Source organism: Podarcis muralis, chromosome 10, assembly GCF_964188315.1.
Source record: "Podarcis muralis chromosome 10, rPodMur119.hap1.1, whole genome shotgun sequence".
NCBI classification, from domain to species: domain Eukaryota; kingdom Metazoa; phylum Chordata; class Lepidosauria; order Squamata; family Lacertidae; genus Podarcis; species Podarcis muralis.
In genome coordinates, this window is record NC_135664.1 from 63,267,844 (window position 1) to 63,282,032 (window position 14,189).

The following is a 14,189-nucleotide window of genomic DNA, read 5'->3' on the forward strand; positions in this document are numbered from 1 at the left end:
ACAGAGCTACCCACGTCCTCCATCAGCTCTGGTGTGACAGGCCAGCTCCATCAGGCTTCCTCTCACCTGGATGCAACCATTCCACCAGGCTGCCTCAGTAGGAAAGATGGCATACCCTCCAACATTTCTCCAATGAAAATAGGGACGTCCCATTCCATAAGGATAACTTTACTATTTATACCCCACACATCTGATTGGGTTGCCCCAGCTGCTCTGGGCAGGTTCCAACATATATAAAACCATAATAAAACATTTATAAAAACCTTCACTGTACAGGATTGCTTTCAGACAGCTTGGGGGTTGTTGTTGTTATTATTTATTGAATTTATATACCACCCTATACCCGGGGGTCTCAGGGTTAGATAACGCCATACCCTCCGACATTTCTGCCATGAAAATAGGGACACCCTAAGGGACAGTGGGACAATCCAGGATCAAATAAGAAACCAGGACGGCTTCACTAAATCAGGGATGTCCCTGGAAAATAGGGACATTTGGAGGGTCTGAGATTGAAAGCAGGGCTCATTCCATCAGCTTTGCTGAAAGCCAAGCTCCATGTAGCATCTCCTGCCTCTGCACTGTGCCAGTTGCCAGCAACCTCTCTGAAGCCAAGCAGGTCTGGGTCTCCACCACCTGGGAATCCTCTGTATGCCCTCTTGAGATCCATCCTGAATGAATGTCCCATCTACACTATACATTTAAAGCACTGTTATACCACTTTAGACAGACATTGCAGTGGGGAGCTTAGAATCCCAGGAACAATAGTTTGTTAAGGGTGCTGTGACAGAGTTATTGGGGACCCTTCTTCCCCTCACAGAGCTACAATTCCCAGAGCGGTTTAACAAGTAAATCCTCTTCGCAGAGTCACGGGGGTCTCCGCATAACTCTCAGCACTCGTAACAAAGCACAGTTTCCAAAAACGCTGGCGGAACTAAGGTAAATTCGACAGTATAACCTATTTAAAAGGGATGTAAGAGGGGGGAATTGAATTAAGACAGATATATAAAAACATGTAAGCAAATCAATGGAATCTTGGAAGGAGGAGGGAGGGAAGTCGTTGAATGCATGGCTATAATGAAAGATGCCTATTTTGAAACGTAAAATTTGAAAACTTTGTGGAAAATATTTTTTAAAAACCAAACAAAGCACACTTCCCAGGATTCTTTGGAGGAAGCCATGATTGTGTTAAAGTGGTATCATACTTCTTAAAATGTACAGTGCGGACAGAGCAACAAATGTACAGTGGTACCTCGGGTTACATACGCTTCACGTTACATACGCTTTAGGTTACAGACTCCGCTAACCCAGAAATTGTGCTTCAGGTTAAGAACTTTGCTTCAGGATGAGAACAGAAATCGTGCTCCGGTGGCGCGGCGGCAGCAGGAGGCCCCATTAGCTAAAGTGGTGCTTCAGGTTAAGAACAGTTTCAGGTTAAGAACGGACCTCCAGAACGAATTAAGTACTTAACCTGAGGTACCACTGTATTAAGGACTCGGCTACATTAGTCAAGAAAAAGCGCTTTAAACGTGTTATCACACTGTGACACCAAATGGCGCTGTAGAGTTCCATCTTTCGCCAACAAGGTTTACAACGTGTTTTCCTGAAATGTTTTTTGGATGGTTCTAGATCCAGCCTAAGTGAAAAACTGGAGTGAGCGAAAGCTGCCATGGCCCCTTCTCTCCTTTCCGTTATTTTGTAGAAATCTTGAAATGATATGTGGGAACAATTATTACAGAAACACGTGCACACCAAAAAAAAAGCACAAACCCAGAGGCTCAGCTATGATAGTATAGAACACACAGTACTTACAACTTTAGTCATGAAGAACGAGCCACACTAGTCACCCCATACTCTGCTGTATGTAATATATGTATTCTGGAAAGATCTCTAGAGGTGACTTGGAGAAGTGATAATGACCTACATTTGACGTACAACCTCAAAGCCACCAGTCCTCTTTAAAGTCTGCTTTTTACAAGTCCATTGTCTCTTGATGTAAATGTGTGCTGTTCTGGGCTGCAGGTACATCCTTCTGTTCTACTGACCCATTTTCCTCTTCTCTGGCTTCCAATTCTTTGTCCTCCTGCACCAAAGTCTTGTTCTGTTTCCTTAAAATGAGGAGCACAAGCACACACGGGATGTAGGACACAGCGCGGAGGGCGGAGGGCACACCCAGGTACAGCTGCCTGGAATGCAATTTGGACAACATCAGTAAAGAGCAGCCATAGAGCACCGTATCCAGAAGTTCTCATGCTCCAGAAGTTCTCCAAAGGAGAATCAAGTCACCTCCATGCACTGATGCAGCTTATTTTCATTGGCCTTCTTGGTAACCTAAGGCTTGTTTGCATGTTACACTGAACACAGATACATACTTCTATGTGTGTGCCAGTGCTTGTGTGAAACAGTGTGTTATGTATTTGTTATTTGTTCACCAAAGGTTTCATGGACTTTGAAGACACTCAAACTCAGAACGCAAGGGAGAAATGTGCTAAGAGGAAGGTATGCTTGGCAAATCCACACCATGATCAACTCCTGCCCGGGCACCAATGTCCCCACTGTGGAAGGACGTGTGGATCCAGAATTGGCCTCCACAGTCACTTACAGACTCATTGTTAAAACCATGTTCATGGAAGACAATCTTACTCGGCTACGAGTGATCGCCAAAGAAGAAGATACATACACCACTTAGTGGCTGTGGCAGCCTCAAAGCTATCTTCCAAGGCTCTGGAGCAGACCTAGTCAATGCAGTGCCCGTACAGCTCCCATCAGACCTAGAATGGTCAGGGATTTGGGTGTTGCAGTCCATCAAAATCTGGGCAAGGCCACAGGCTTCCCACCCCTCCATTCATTCATTCACTCAGCCTGATATGTGATGCCGCAGAATAAACTGGACTGTACCCAGAGGCATCAGCTGCATCCATTTGCAGCTGTGCCCCTCCAGATGTTGTTGGAGGCAATTCTAGCCAGCATGGCCACAGGTTGGGGTGATGGGAGATGCAGCAACACCTAGAGCAGGCTTCCTCAACCTCAGCCCTCCAGATGTTTTGAGACTACAGTTCCCATCATCCCTGACCCCTGGTCCTGCTAGGTAGGGATCATGGGAGTTGTAGGCCAAAAACATCCGGAGGGCTGAGGTTGAGGAAGCCTGACCTAGAAGCTACTGTGTAGGCTGCCCTCCCAGCTGCTCTACAATATTCTAGAGATAGCACAAAGCTAGAGAGACAGGGATTTTCCAGCGATACCTGTATGTGTCAGAATCGTACATCCGGCAGGCTCCTTCACCACCGCAGCTCTTGGTTCCCCATTTCAAACAGGTAGTGTCAATCATCGCTCCAAAATAAATAGGTGATGGGATTCCAGCTACATGGAATATGACATGAAGACAAGAAGGGTCATTTGGGGGGCTTTTGTAAACAGTACACTGTTACGATGGGGTGGGTTTTTTGGGGGGGTCACGCCCAGGCCTGTGATTCTGCACCAAGGAGGTTTACAATCTAGCAGAAGAGGCCACTGAACTGGTCAGACAAGTTTCTTTGAAAAACAACGGCCCAAGTTGGCCAGCTGAGTACTGCCATTTACATGTCCAAAGAGGTTGCCCTGTTGCCATGGAAACAAAGGAGTGGTGCTGCTCACATTTCACCCGGCTGGATGTCATGCCATGCTAGTATGGAGAACAACAGGCCAAGCAGGACTGCATGTGTGTGTGAGTTTTGGCTGATTCTGGAAGCTGGAGACACAGAGACACGTGTTGCTCTGTGCTGGCCATAAAGCTATGGCAAGATCCGTTGAAATGTTTATGCTGTGAGCCCCTCCATCCTATGCCTAAACTGTATACATGTGTAAATAGAACCATATACAGTAAGACCACAATTTAAGTACATTTAACTTGTGTGCATTCAGCTTTATGAGCTTAGCAAAAAGGGGGGGGGGGAGAAAAGAAATTCAAAAGGGGCAGAAAGGGGATGGGCATTGGGGGGGGGGAGTTTGGCCGTTCCACCTGCTATTGCACCCAGTGTGTTTTGACTAGATGCAATTTTGGCTTTAGGCGTGGTCCCTGGAATGTAACCTCTGCATAATTTGCCGGCTTTGTTGTTGTTGTATAGTGTTGTATCGTGTCCGACTCTTCATGACCCCATGGACCAGAGCACACCAGGCACTCCTGTCTTCCACTGCCTCCCATAGTTTGGCCAAACTCATGCTGGTAGCTTTGAGAACACTGTCCAACCATCTCGTCCTCTGTCGTCCCCTTCTCCTTGTGCCCTCCATCTTTCCCAACATCAGGGTCTTTTCCAGGGAGTCTTCTCTTCTCATGAGGTGGCCAAAGTACTGGAGCCTCAGCTTCATGATCTGTCCTTCCAGTGAGCACTCAGGGCTGATTTCCTTCAGAATGGAGAGGTTTGATCTTCTTGCAGTCCATGGGACTCTCAAGAGTCTCCTCCAGCACCATAATTCAAAAGCATCCATTCTTTGGTGATCAGCCTTCTTTATGGTCCAGCTCTCACTTCCATACATCACTACTGGGAAAACCATAGCTTTAACTATACGGACCTTTGTTGGCAAGGTGATGTCTCTGCTTTTTAAGATGCTGTCTAGGTTTATGAAGTGATCCATTTGTCGGCTTACCATATCCTAAAATCTATCTATCCTGAGAGCTGTAGTTTGAAAGACTACTGAAAATTCTTAGGAGGCCCATATTTGCCTCTCAGAGGTACAATTCCCAGAGTTCCCTGGGAAGAGGAATTGACTGCTCAAACATTCTGGGAATTGTAGTTCTGTGTGGAGAACAGGGGTCTCCTAACAACTCTCAGTACCCTTAACAAACTACAGCTCCCAGAATTCTTTTGGGGAAGCTATGGTTGTTTAAAGTGATGTAATAATGCTGTGGCCACCTCATGAGAGGAGAAGACTCCCTGGAAAAGACCCTGGTGTTGGGAAAGATGGAGGGCACAAGGAGAAGGGGATGACAGAGGATGAGATGGTTGGACAGTGTTCTTGAAGCTACCAGCATGAGTTTGACCAAACTGTGGGAGGCAGTGGAAGACAGAAGTGCCTGGCGTGCTCTGGTCCATGGGGTCACGAAGAGTCGGACACGACTAAACAACTAAACAACAACAATAATGCTGTAAATGTATGTTTTGGATGTGCCTGCTCATCTTTTTGAAGTGCAATTTAAAGTAACCAACACCTTACCAAAAACTCTTTCTGCCAGGGAGTGGAGACCCACACCAAATGACTTCTCCTCGGGTTTTAGGGACCTGGAGAAGAAGAGAATTTTCCATGAAGCCAGTAAATGAGAAAAGGTGCTATGCATCACATTGCTGTTGAACTGCAGCGTTAAACAATTAACTCTTAGGCTCCATTAATCGTATGTGAGCAAGGGGCACATTTTGCAGCCCAAAGATTCATCCTTTCCAGCTGCAAACTGATGCTGCAGTCCTATGGCATCATATGAAATGACAATAATATGAGAACTATATGTCAGAGTGGCCTCAGGGAGGGTTGGCAGCATCTGAATGCAGCCCCCCAACTGAATCTAGTTTCCTACCCCTGCCCAACTGCTTTTATTTTAATTTTTAGTTTATTTGCCATATGGTCACAGGGTGGTTCACATAATAAAATACAGGGAAAATCATGGAAATAATAATAAAAAGAAGAGTTTGGATTTGATATCCCACTTTATCACTACCCTAAGGAGTCTCAAAGCGGCTAACATTCTCCTTTCCCTTCCTCCCCCACAACAAACACTCTGTGAGGTGAGTGGGGCTGAGAGACTTCAAAGAAGTGTGACTGGCCCAAGGTCACCCAGCAGTTGCATGTGGAGGAGCGGGGAATCGAACCCAGTTCACCAGATTACGAGTTCACTGCTCTTAACCACTATACCACACTGGCTAAACAAAACAGCATAACAATAACCTCCCCATCTCACAGACACATTTAAAAGGCTGTAGGATATAAATCAGCCAAAGGCGTGAGGAACGTTTTCGTCTGGCTCCTAAAAATATACAATGAAGGCGCCAGGTGGACCTCCCTGGGGAGAGCATCCCACTTCAGAAGCCACTACAGAAAAGGCCCTGTTCTCGTGTTGCCACCTTCAGACCTCTCATGGAGGAGGCACACAAAGAAAGGCCTCAGAGGATGAACCAAAAGTTTGGGACGGTTTATATGGGGAGAGCTTGGGAGCTGTTTCTGCACAGTGTGATCCCACGCTCCAAAGGGCACGTGTATTAATAACGTGACCACACTTCAGGGCATCTGTGTGGCTGTTTCCCACAGAAAAGGTACTTCAACCTGGACTTCAGCTTTTGCTCCTCATTGTCACACAGAAAATCCTCGTCTTTTGCATGGAGCATTATTCGCCAAAACCGAAGGCGGGCAGAAAGATCGTTTTACTAAGCTGACCAAATCTGCTATGAAATATAAACCTCGACACTCTGAGGAGGAGACAAATGCGCCGTTCTGAGTCAACAACGTCGCAAATGGGACTCGCCTGTCTCCCAAGACCTATATATCCTGCTATTCCCACCTCTCTTCAGTTAGTACCTTATGAGGACCATGTAACCCGGCATGGCTCCGAAGGAATAAATTAAACAACAGACTAAGGATAAAATCAAGAAATACTGCAGCATTGTCCCACAGTTCTCTCTGTTGCACTGGCCCAGGACCGCCGTGTCATTTCCGAAGGCTGAAATGCAGGAGCAGTTTCTAAATACCTGCCAAAACATAAGACGAAATCAGTTAAGGAAGAGGATGAGCAGCCTGTGGCCTTTTGGTTGCATGCTTGACCTCTGTGAGTGATCTATTGAATAGGGCAACTGTGACCCTGAAGGACCAGGTGCACAGCCTGGGAGTCATTTTGGACTCACAGCTGTCCATGGAGGCACAGGTCCATTCTGTGTCCAGGGCAGCTGTCTACCAGCTCCATTTGGTACACAGGCTGAGACCCTACCTGCCCGCGGACTGTCTTGCCGGAGTGGTGCATGCTCTGGTTATCTCCCGCTTGGACTACTGCAATGTGCTCCACGTGGGAATACCTTTGAAGGAAACTACAACTAATCCAGAATGGGGCAGCTAGACTGGTGACTGGGAGTGGACACCAAGACCACATAACACCAGTCTTGAAAGACCTACATTGGCTCCCAGTATGTTTCTGGGCACAATTCAAAGTGTTGGTGCTGACCTTTAAGGCCCTAAACAGCTTCAGCCCAGTGTACGTGAAGGAGCGTCTCCACCTCCATCGTTCAACCCAGATACTGAGGTCCAGCGCTGAGGGCCTTCTGGTGGTGGCGCCTATCTAATATCTGAAGGCAGCCCTGAAGGCAACTATCTGGCATCTGAAGGCAGCCCTGTTTAGGGAAGCTTTTTAATATTTGATGAATTATTGTATTTTAATATTTTGCTGAAAGCCGCCCAGAGTGGCTGGGGAAACCCAGCCAGGTGGGCGGGCTATAAATAATAAATTATTGTTATTGTTATCTTCCTTGCCCAAACAGCCCGTTGGGGGGAAGTGGGTGTGGATGGAGATGACGAGAAGGTGGCATCAGAAAGAGAGAGGGAGAGAGAGGGAGGTGGGGGACAGTTTTGTGCTTCCTGCAACACCTGCCTTACCGTATTTTTCCCAGTTCCGTTTGAGATGTCGCATCCTGCAAGACATGCTGAAATGTACGCTATGCCGTTTTCTCCGCAAACAGGGTCCCACACCTTAGTGGAGCAGTCACAATGGCGGTTGCAGTCCGCGTACAAGTTTGTTTCCATGTAGGAGACTTGTTCGAGCCTGAAAAATACCCAGAAAGGTGTGCAAAGAGCCTGCGAACAATGAGAAAAATGAATAAACAAACCCAGAGCCCCCTCTTCGAGATGGAGAACTCGGCGGCCACCCAGCATAAAAGGAGTTTATTTGTAGGTTGTCTGAAGTTGCGTACACACCGTACATTACAGTACGTGGTTTCCCCACCACCACCCCAAAGAATCGTGGGAACTGTAGTTTAGCCCACAGAGTTACAGTTCCCAGCACCTTCTCACAGACTACAGGTGCCAGGATTCTTTGGGCGAAGTTTATGCAGATAAAATGATGCATAGCATGGGAAAAGGTGGATAGAGAAAGGTTTTTTTTCCTACTTCTCTCATAACCCTAGAACTCGATGATATCCAATGAGGTCAAATGTTGGAAGTTTCAGGACAGATAAAAGAAAGTACTCTTTCACATGGACGCGGGTGGCGCTGTGGTCTAAACCACAGAGCCTAGGACTTGCCAATCAGAAGGTCGGCGGTTCGAATCCCCGCGACGGGGTGAGCTCCCGTTGCTCGGTCCCAGCAGCTCCTGCCAACCTAGAAGTTCAAAAGCACATCAGAGAGAGATGAGCGCCTCAACCCCAGAGTCAGCCATGACTGAACCTCATGTTCAGGCATCCCTTTACCTTTACTTTTACTCTTTCACACATAGCACGTAGTTAAACTCTCCCACCAACCTAAAAGGTAAAGGTAAAGGGACCCCTGACCGTTAGGTCCAGCTGCGAATGACTCTGGGGTTGCGGCGCTCATCTCGCTTTACTGGCCGAGGGCGAACCAAAGCAGCGCACCGAAACACCGTTTACCTTCCCGCCGGAGAAGGTACTTTATCTACTTGCACTTTGATGTGCTTTCGAACTGCTAGGTTGCCAGGAACAGGGACTGAGCAATGGGAGCTCACCCTGTCATGGGGATTCGAACTGCCAACCTTTAAAAGAGGATTAGATAAATTCATGGCGGGGACGGCTATCAATGGCTACTGGCAATGATGGCTATGCTCACTGCCTCCACAGTCAGAGGCAACAACAGTTGCTGGAAGCCACCAGTGGGGAGTGTGCTATTGCACTTGAATCCTATTTGCAGGCTTCACAAAGTGATCTGGTTGGCCACTGTGAGAACAGATGCTGGCCTTGATGCTGATCTAACAGGCTATTCTTACTTTCTTATGTTTTTAATCCCTGTCATCTTAAAGTAGGGCTGGGAGAGATGCTTGACTCTGAATCATTTCTTTTTTTGATGAAATTATAAGCTTGGTGGATCAGGGGGATGCTGTGGACATAGTGTATCTTGATTTCAGCAAGGCTTTTGACCAAGTCCCCCATGATATTCTTGCAAGGAAGCTAGCGAAATGTGGATTGAATGAGGTAACAGCTTCGGCCCAGTATACCTGAAGGAGTGTCTCCACCTCCATCATTCAGCCTGGACACTGAGGCCCAGCTCTGAGAGCCTCTGGCAGGTCCCTCATTGTGAGAAGTGAGGTTACAGGGAACCAGGCAGAGGACCTTCTCGGTGGTGGTGTCCTCCCTGTGGAACGCCCTCCCACCAGATGTGAAGGAAATAAACAGCTATCTGACTTTTAGAAGACATCTGAGGGCAGCCCTGTTTAGGGAAGTTTTTAATGTTTGATGTTTTATCGTTTTTTTAATATTCTGTTGGGAACAACCCAGAGAAATGGGGTATAAATAAATTATTATTATTATTTATTTAATTATTATTATTATTATTATTATTATTATTAGACAAGTGGCATACCACAGAGTTCTGTCCTTGCCCCATAGTTGTTCAAACTCTTTATAAATGACTTGGATGAAGGAATTGAGAGGGTGTCCACCAAATTTGCAGATGACACCAAATTGGGAGAGGTAGCAGAAGACAGAATCAGGATCCAAGATGATCTTAACCAATTAGAGTTCTGGGCCCAAACTAACAAAATTAATTTCAACAGGGACGAATGCAAGGTTCCGCCAAAATCCCTGTCTTTATGCAATCTAATCAGCACCACCCAATAGGGTGGAATCAGGCTTACGTAAGAGCAAGAACATACCCTTCGTAGGACATGGTTAAGCCAGCAACCTTAGCATTCTTGCAGACCATGAAAAAAGCAGAGAAGTAGATGAGATACTCCACTATAGAACTCCAAAAACCAATGTGGGCAGCTTTATAGGTGCTTATCTTGAATTTCTTCATCATGAGGCCACCAAAGAAATAACCAGCACATATAATTGGTAAATTGTAAACACCTAGAGAGAAAACACAAAACAGCAGGTTGAGTATGGCCCTGTCCGTGGCCCTTGCAGAACCACGAGTGTTTTAAGCACAGCCAACCTACCTTCAATATGTGGCCCCTCCTATTCATGTGTGCTCATGGTTGTAGGACTCATCAAGGAGGGTATAAGTGTAAAATTAAATAAATAAAGTTCATAATCAGCCCTTCATTCAAAATAAACATTATTATTATTATTATTATTATTATTATTATTATTATTATTATTAATTCACACACACACACATTTTACCTATGAAAAAGATGGCATCTGCCGCAGATATCCCATACTGCTGTTCCATATATTTTGGCATAAATGTAATCATCCCAATCCAAGCGCTGAACTGGATCACAGTGATCAAAAGAAAAAGCATGTAAACTGGATTGTAAGCCAGACTTTTCAGGTAGGGGATGAAATCTAGAAAACAAAGAACCAGAACAGTTAGTCTCAGTTGCATCATCATTATTATTATTATTATTATTATTATTATTATTATTATTACTACTACTACTACTACTACTACAGTGGTACCTCGGGTTACAGACGCTTCAGGTTACATACACTTCAGGTTACAGACTCTGCTAACCCAGAAATAGTACCTCAGGTTAAGAACTTTGCTTCAGGATGAGAACAGAAATTGCGTGGCGGTGGCGCGGCAGCAGCAGGAGGCCCCATTAGCTAAAGTGGTGCTTCAGGTTAAGAACAGTTTCAGGTTAAGAACGGACCTCCAGAACGAATTAAGTACATAACCAGAGGTACCACTGTACTACTACTAGTAGTAGTAGTAGTAGTAGTACTAGTAGTAGTAGTAACATTATTTCACTGCTTTTTACACTGACGCGTCTCAAAGAAACTTACAAATTAAGGAATAACAAGAGACATTTGAATGTTTTCGTCCAGTGTCTAAAGGCGGACAGTGATGGGGCCAGCTGTGCTTGCCTGGGGAGAGAATTTCATAAGCAGGGAGCCACCACCAGAAAGACCCCTCCTCCCATGAGCCACTGTCAGCACCAACCTTGGCAACGGCAAACAGAGAAGGCCCTGTGACAATTATTTTACCCACAATGGAGGACTGGGCTCTTTGAAATACATTTTAGGTTTGTATATGCACGTACCCACATGCTAGCTCTGTCAAAGCTGTTTACAAAAGATGCTGGTGGAATTTTTCTAAGGGCAATCTTAATTATGGACATTTATATATTACTGTTATAATGGGATTGTTTTATTGTGCATTTTAATTATGGTGTGTTATTAAAAACATGTTTTAAAAAACATATATAATAAAACTATACAGTGGTACCTCCAGTTGCGAACGGGATCTGTTTCGGAGGTCTGGCCGCATCCTGAGGAATTTGCAACCAGAGGACTGCTTCTGCGCATGCAGGCAGCGCAGTTTAGCGCTTCTGCGCATGCATGCACAGCGAAATCCGGAAAAATACTTCTGGGTCTGCTGCGTTTGTATCCCGAAATTTATGTATCTAGAGGGATACATAAGGGGAGGTACGACAGTACAGTGGTACCGCTGGATGCGAACAGGATCCGTTCCGGAGCCCTGTTCGCATCCTGAAGCGAACGCAACCTGCGTCCGCATGTCTGCGCATCCACGGGTCACGATTTGCTGCTTCCGCGCATGCGTGTGATGTCATTTTGAGTGTCTGCGAATGCGCAAGCGGCGAAACCCAGAAGTAACGCGTTCCGTTACTTCCAGGTTGTCGCGGAGCGTAACCTGAAAATGCTCAACCTGAAGCACATTTAACCCAAGGTATGACTGTATTACAAAACATTGGCGGGGAAAGGGGTTTTAAAAAAATCCGTTCACCTTTAGCAATTTCTCGAATTGTTGTGCTGACATGAGCTGCATTTTCTGCTGGTAGCAAAGTTTTGTTGCCCTTTGTGTTTAACTCGGCACTGTTTTCCTCTCCTTCCTTCGGAAGAGACTTGGGCAGGAAGCAGAAAGGGATGGCGACGATGAAGCTCACGGCAGCACAGATCAAGACCCCCAGCCACCAGGCCCCGACCCAGCGAGCATCAAGGAGGCTCAAAGTCACATCCTCTGGAGAGAAAGAGATTAATGGAGAGGACTGTATTAGTAGCGCCAAGGTAGCCATCATTCTCAGTGGTAGATTCTCCCCTTCTCGCTTGTTTGATTGCAATAAGCAGGGTTACTTTCGAATGTAAACACTGCATTTCTGGAACTAAATAAAAAGATGCCTTTATAAACACTTGTTAAAGGTAAAGGGACCCCTGACCATTAGGTCCAGTCGTGGCCGACTCTGGGGCTGTGGCGCTCATCTCGCTTTATTGGCCGAGGGAGCCAGCGTACAGCTTCCGGGTCATGTGACCAGCATGACTAAGCCGCTTCTGGTGAACCAGAGCAGTGCACGGAAACGCCGTTTACCTTCCTGCCGGAGCGGTACCTATTTATCTACTTGCACTTTGACGTGCTTTCGAACTGCTAGGTTGGCAGGAGCAGGGACCAAGCAACGGGAGCTCACCCCATCACTGTCCCTCAGACCTTGTGGGCAGCCAGACTATATTTTGAAGGAAAAAAATCAATGAATTCATATGCCCCACAAATAACCCAGAGATGTATTTTAAATAAAAGCATGTTTTCTACTCATGTAAAAACACCAGGCAGGCCCCACAAATATCCTAGAAATGCACTTTAAATAAAAGGACACATTCTACTCATGTAAAAAAACGCTGATTCCTGGACCGTCCGTGAGCCAAATTTAGAAGGCAATTGGGCCGGATTCGGCCTCCCAGCCTTAGTTTGCCTACCCATGGACTAGATGATCCTTGAGGTTACTTCCAACTCTACAAGTCTATGATTATTTTTTTTAAGGCATAAGTGGTAAACTTGAGCAGATGCTACAAGTTTCAAACAACAGACGTTAGTAGCTGTCCTGGACCAGAGCACAAGGACACACAGGTCTGGATGAAGCACCTCAAAGCAGTTTCGCAATATAATAAAAGCAGAAATATTACTATTGCATCTATAAAACCAGTTAAGCCGTTCCATATGTGAAAAAATTAAGAACCATTTGCATGTATTTTAAAAATTGAAATACATGCATGAAATACCTACAGCTGAACCCCTTGACCTGGGACATCTGGAAACCAGATTCAAGAGACTGGGTTCTGCTGGCTAGTGCTTGGAGCAAAGCAGAATGGGGAAGGATGTAGGGATGAAGGGAAAATGCACACTTCCCAAACCAATGTGCAAACCAAAATACAGATCGCCTTCAAAATCCTTCCTTTCCCATATTTTGCGTTGCAATTTGCCAATCGAAAAACATGTACATTTTTTTCCTTGCAAAAATGCATACTCCGTTATATATAATGAATGGGAAAGCATGTTCAAAATAACCTTTGTAAAAGAAGAAGAAGAAGAAGAAGAAGAAGCTTTTCTTTTGGGAATTTCAGGGACACAACTACCTAAATTTTATAGAAATTTATGTATGCTATTACAGCAGCAAGAATGCTACTCACCCAAAAAATGGAAAGAAGCTGAAATCCCAGCAAAGGAAGAATGGATACAAAAACTTATGTAATATGTAGAAATGGCGAAACTTACCGGAAGAATAAGAAATCAAGATAACAAACTTTTTATAAAAGAATGGATATGGTTTATTGAATCTTTACAGATAAATTGCAAACAGATAAAAACATTGGCAGGATTATTGTAATAACCTGCAGTTTCGTAAGGTAAAGGTACCCCTGCCCATACGGGCCAGTCGTGTCCGACTCTAGGGTTGCGCGCTCATCTCGCTCAAGAGGCCGGGAGCCAGCGCTGTCCGAAGACACTTCCGGGTCACTTGGCCAGCGTGACGAAGCTGCATCTGGCGAGCCAGCACCAGCGCAGCACACTGAAACGCTGTTTACCTTCCCGCTATAAAGCGGTACCTATTTATCTACTTGCACTTAAGGGTGCTTTCGAACTGCTAGGTGGGCAGGAGCTGGGACCGAACGACGGAAGCTCACCCCGCCGCGGGGATTCGAACCGCTGACCTTACAATCAGCAAGTCCTAGGCACTGAGGTTTTACCCACAGCACCACCCGAGTATATATTTAAAGTAGATAATTAAATGAGCAAATTAAATGAATTTGGATATGCAGAAAATATTTTAAAAATAAATTTAA

General features: G+C 45.5%; 1 protein-coding gene across 4 annotated transcripts in view; it reads right to left on the reverse strand.

Annotated features, from left to right (window-relative positions):
• Positions 1-293: 293 nt before the first annotated feature.
• Positions 294-14,189, reverse strand: part of SLCO1A2 (solute carrier organic anion transporter family member 1A2) — a 37,821-nt gene continuing 23,925 nt past the window's right edge. For all 4 annotated transcript variants that reach the window (XM_077935283.1, XM_077935284.1, XM_077935282.1 and 1 more), the window contains exons 8-15: positions 11,866-12,099; positions 10,299-10,463; positions 9,827-10,022; positions 7,603-7,768; positions 6,538-6,707; positions 5,188-5,252; positions 3,240-3,357; positions 294-2,183 (exon numbers count right to left, since the gene is read on the reverse strand). In XM_077935283.1, coding sequence (XP_077791409.1) covers positions 1,970-2,183; positions 3,240-3,357; positions 5,188-5,252; positions 6,538-6,707; positions 7,603-7,768; positions 9,827-10,022; positions 10,299-10,463; positions 11,866-12,099 — 1,328 coding nt within the window. In that variant the 3' untranslated portion in view covers positions 294-1,969. The remainder of the gene's footprint in view (positions 2,184-3,239; positions 3,358-5,187; positions 5,253-6,537; positions 6,708-7,602; positions 7,769-9,826; positions 10,023-10,298; positions 10,464-11,865; positions 12,100-14,189) is intronic.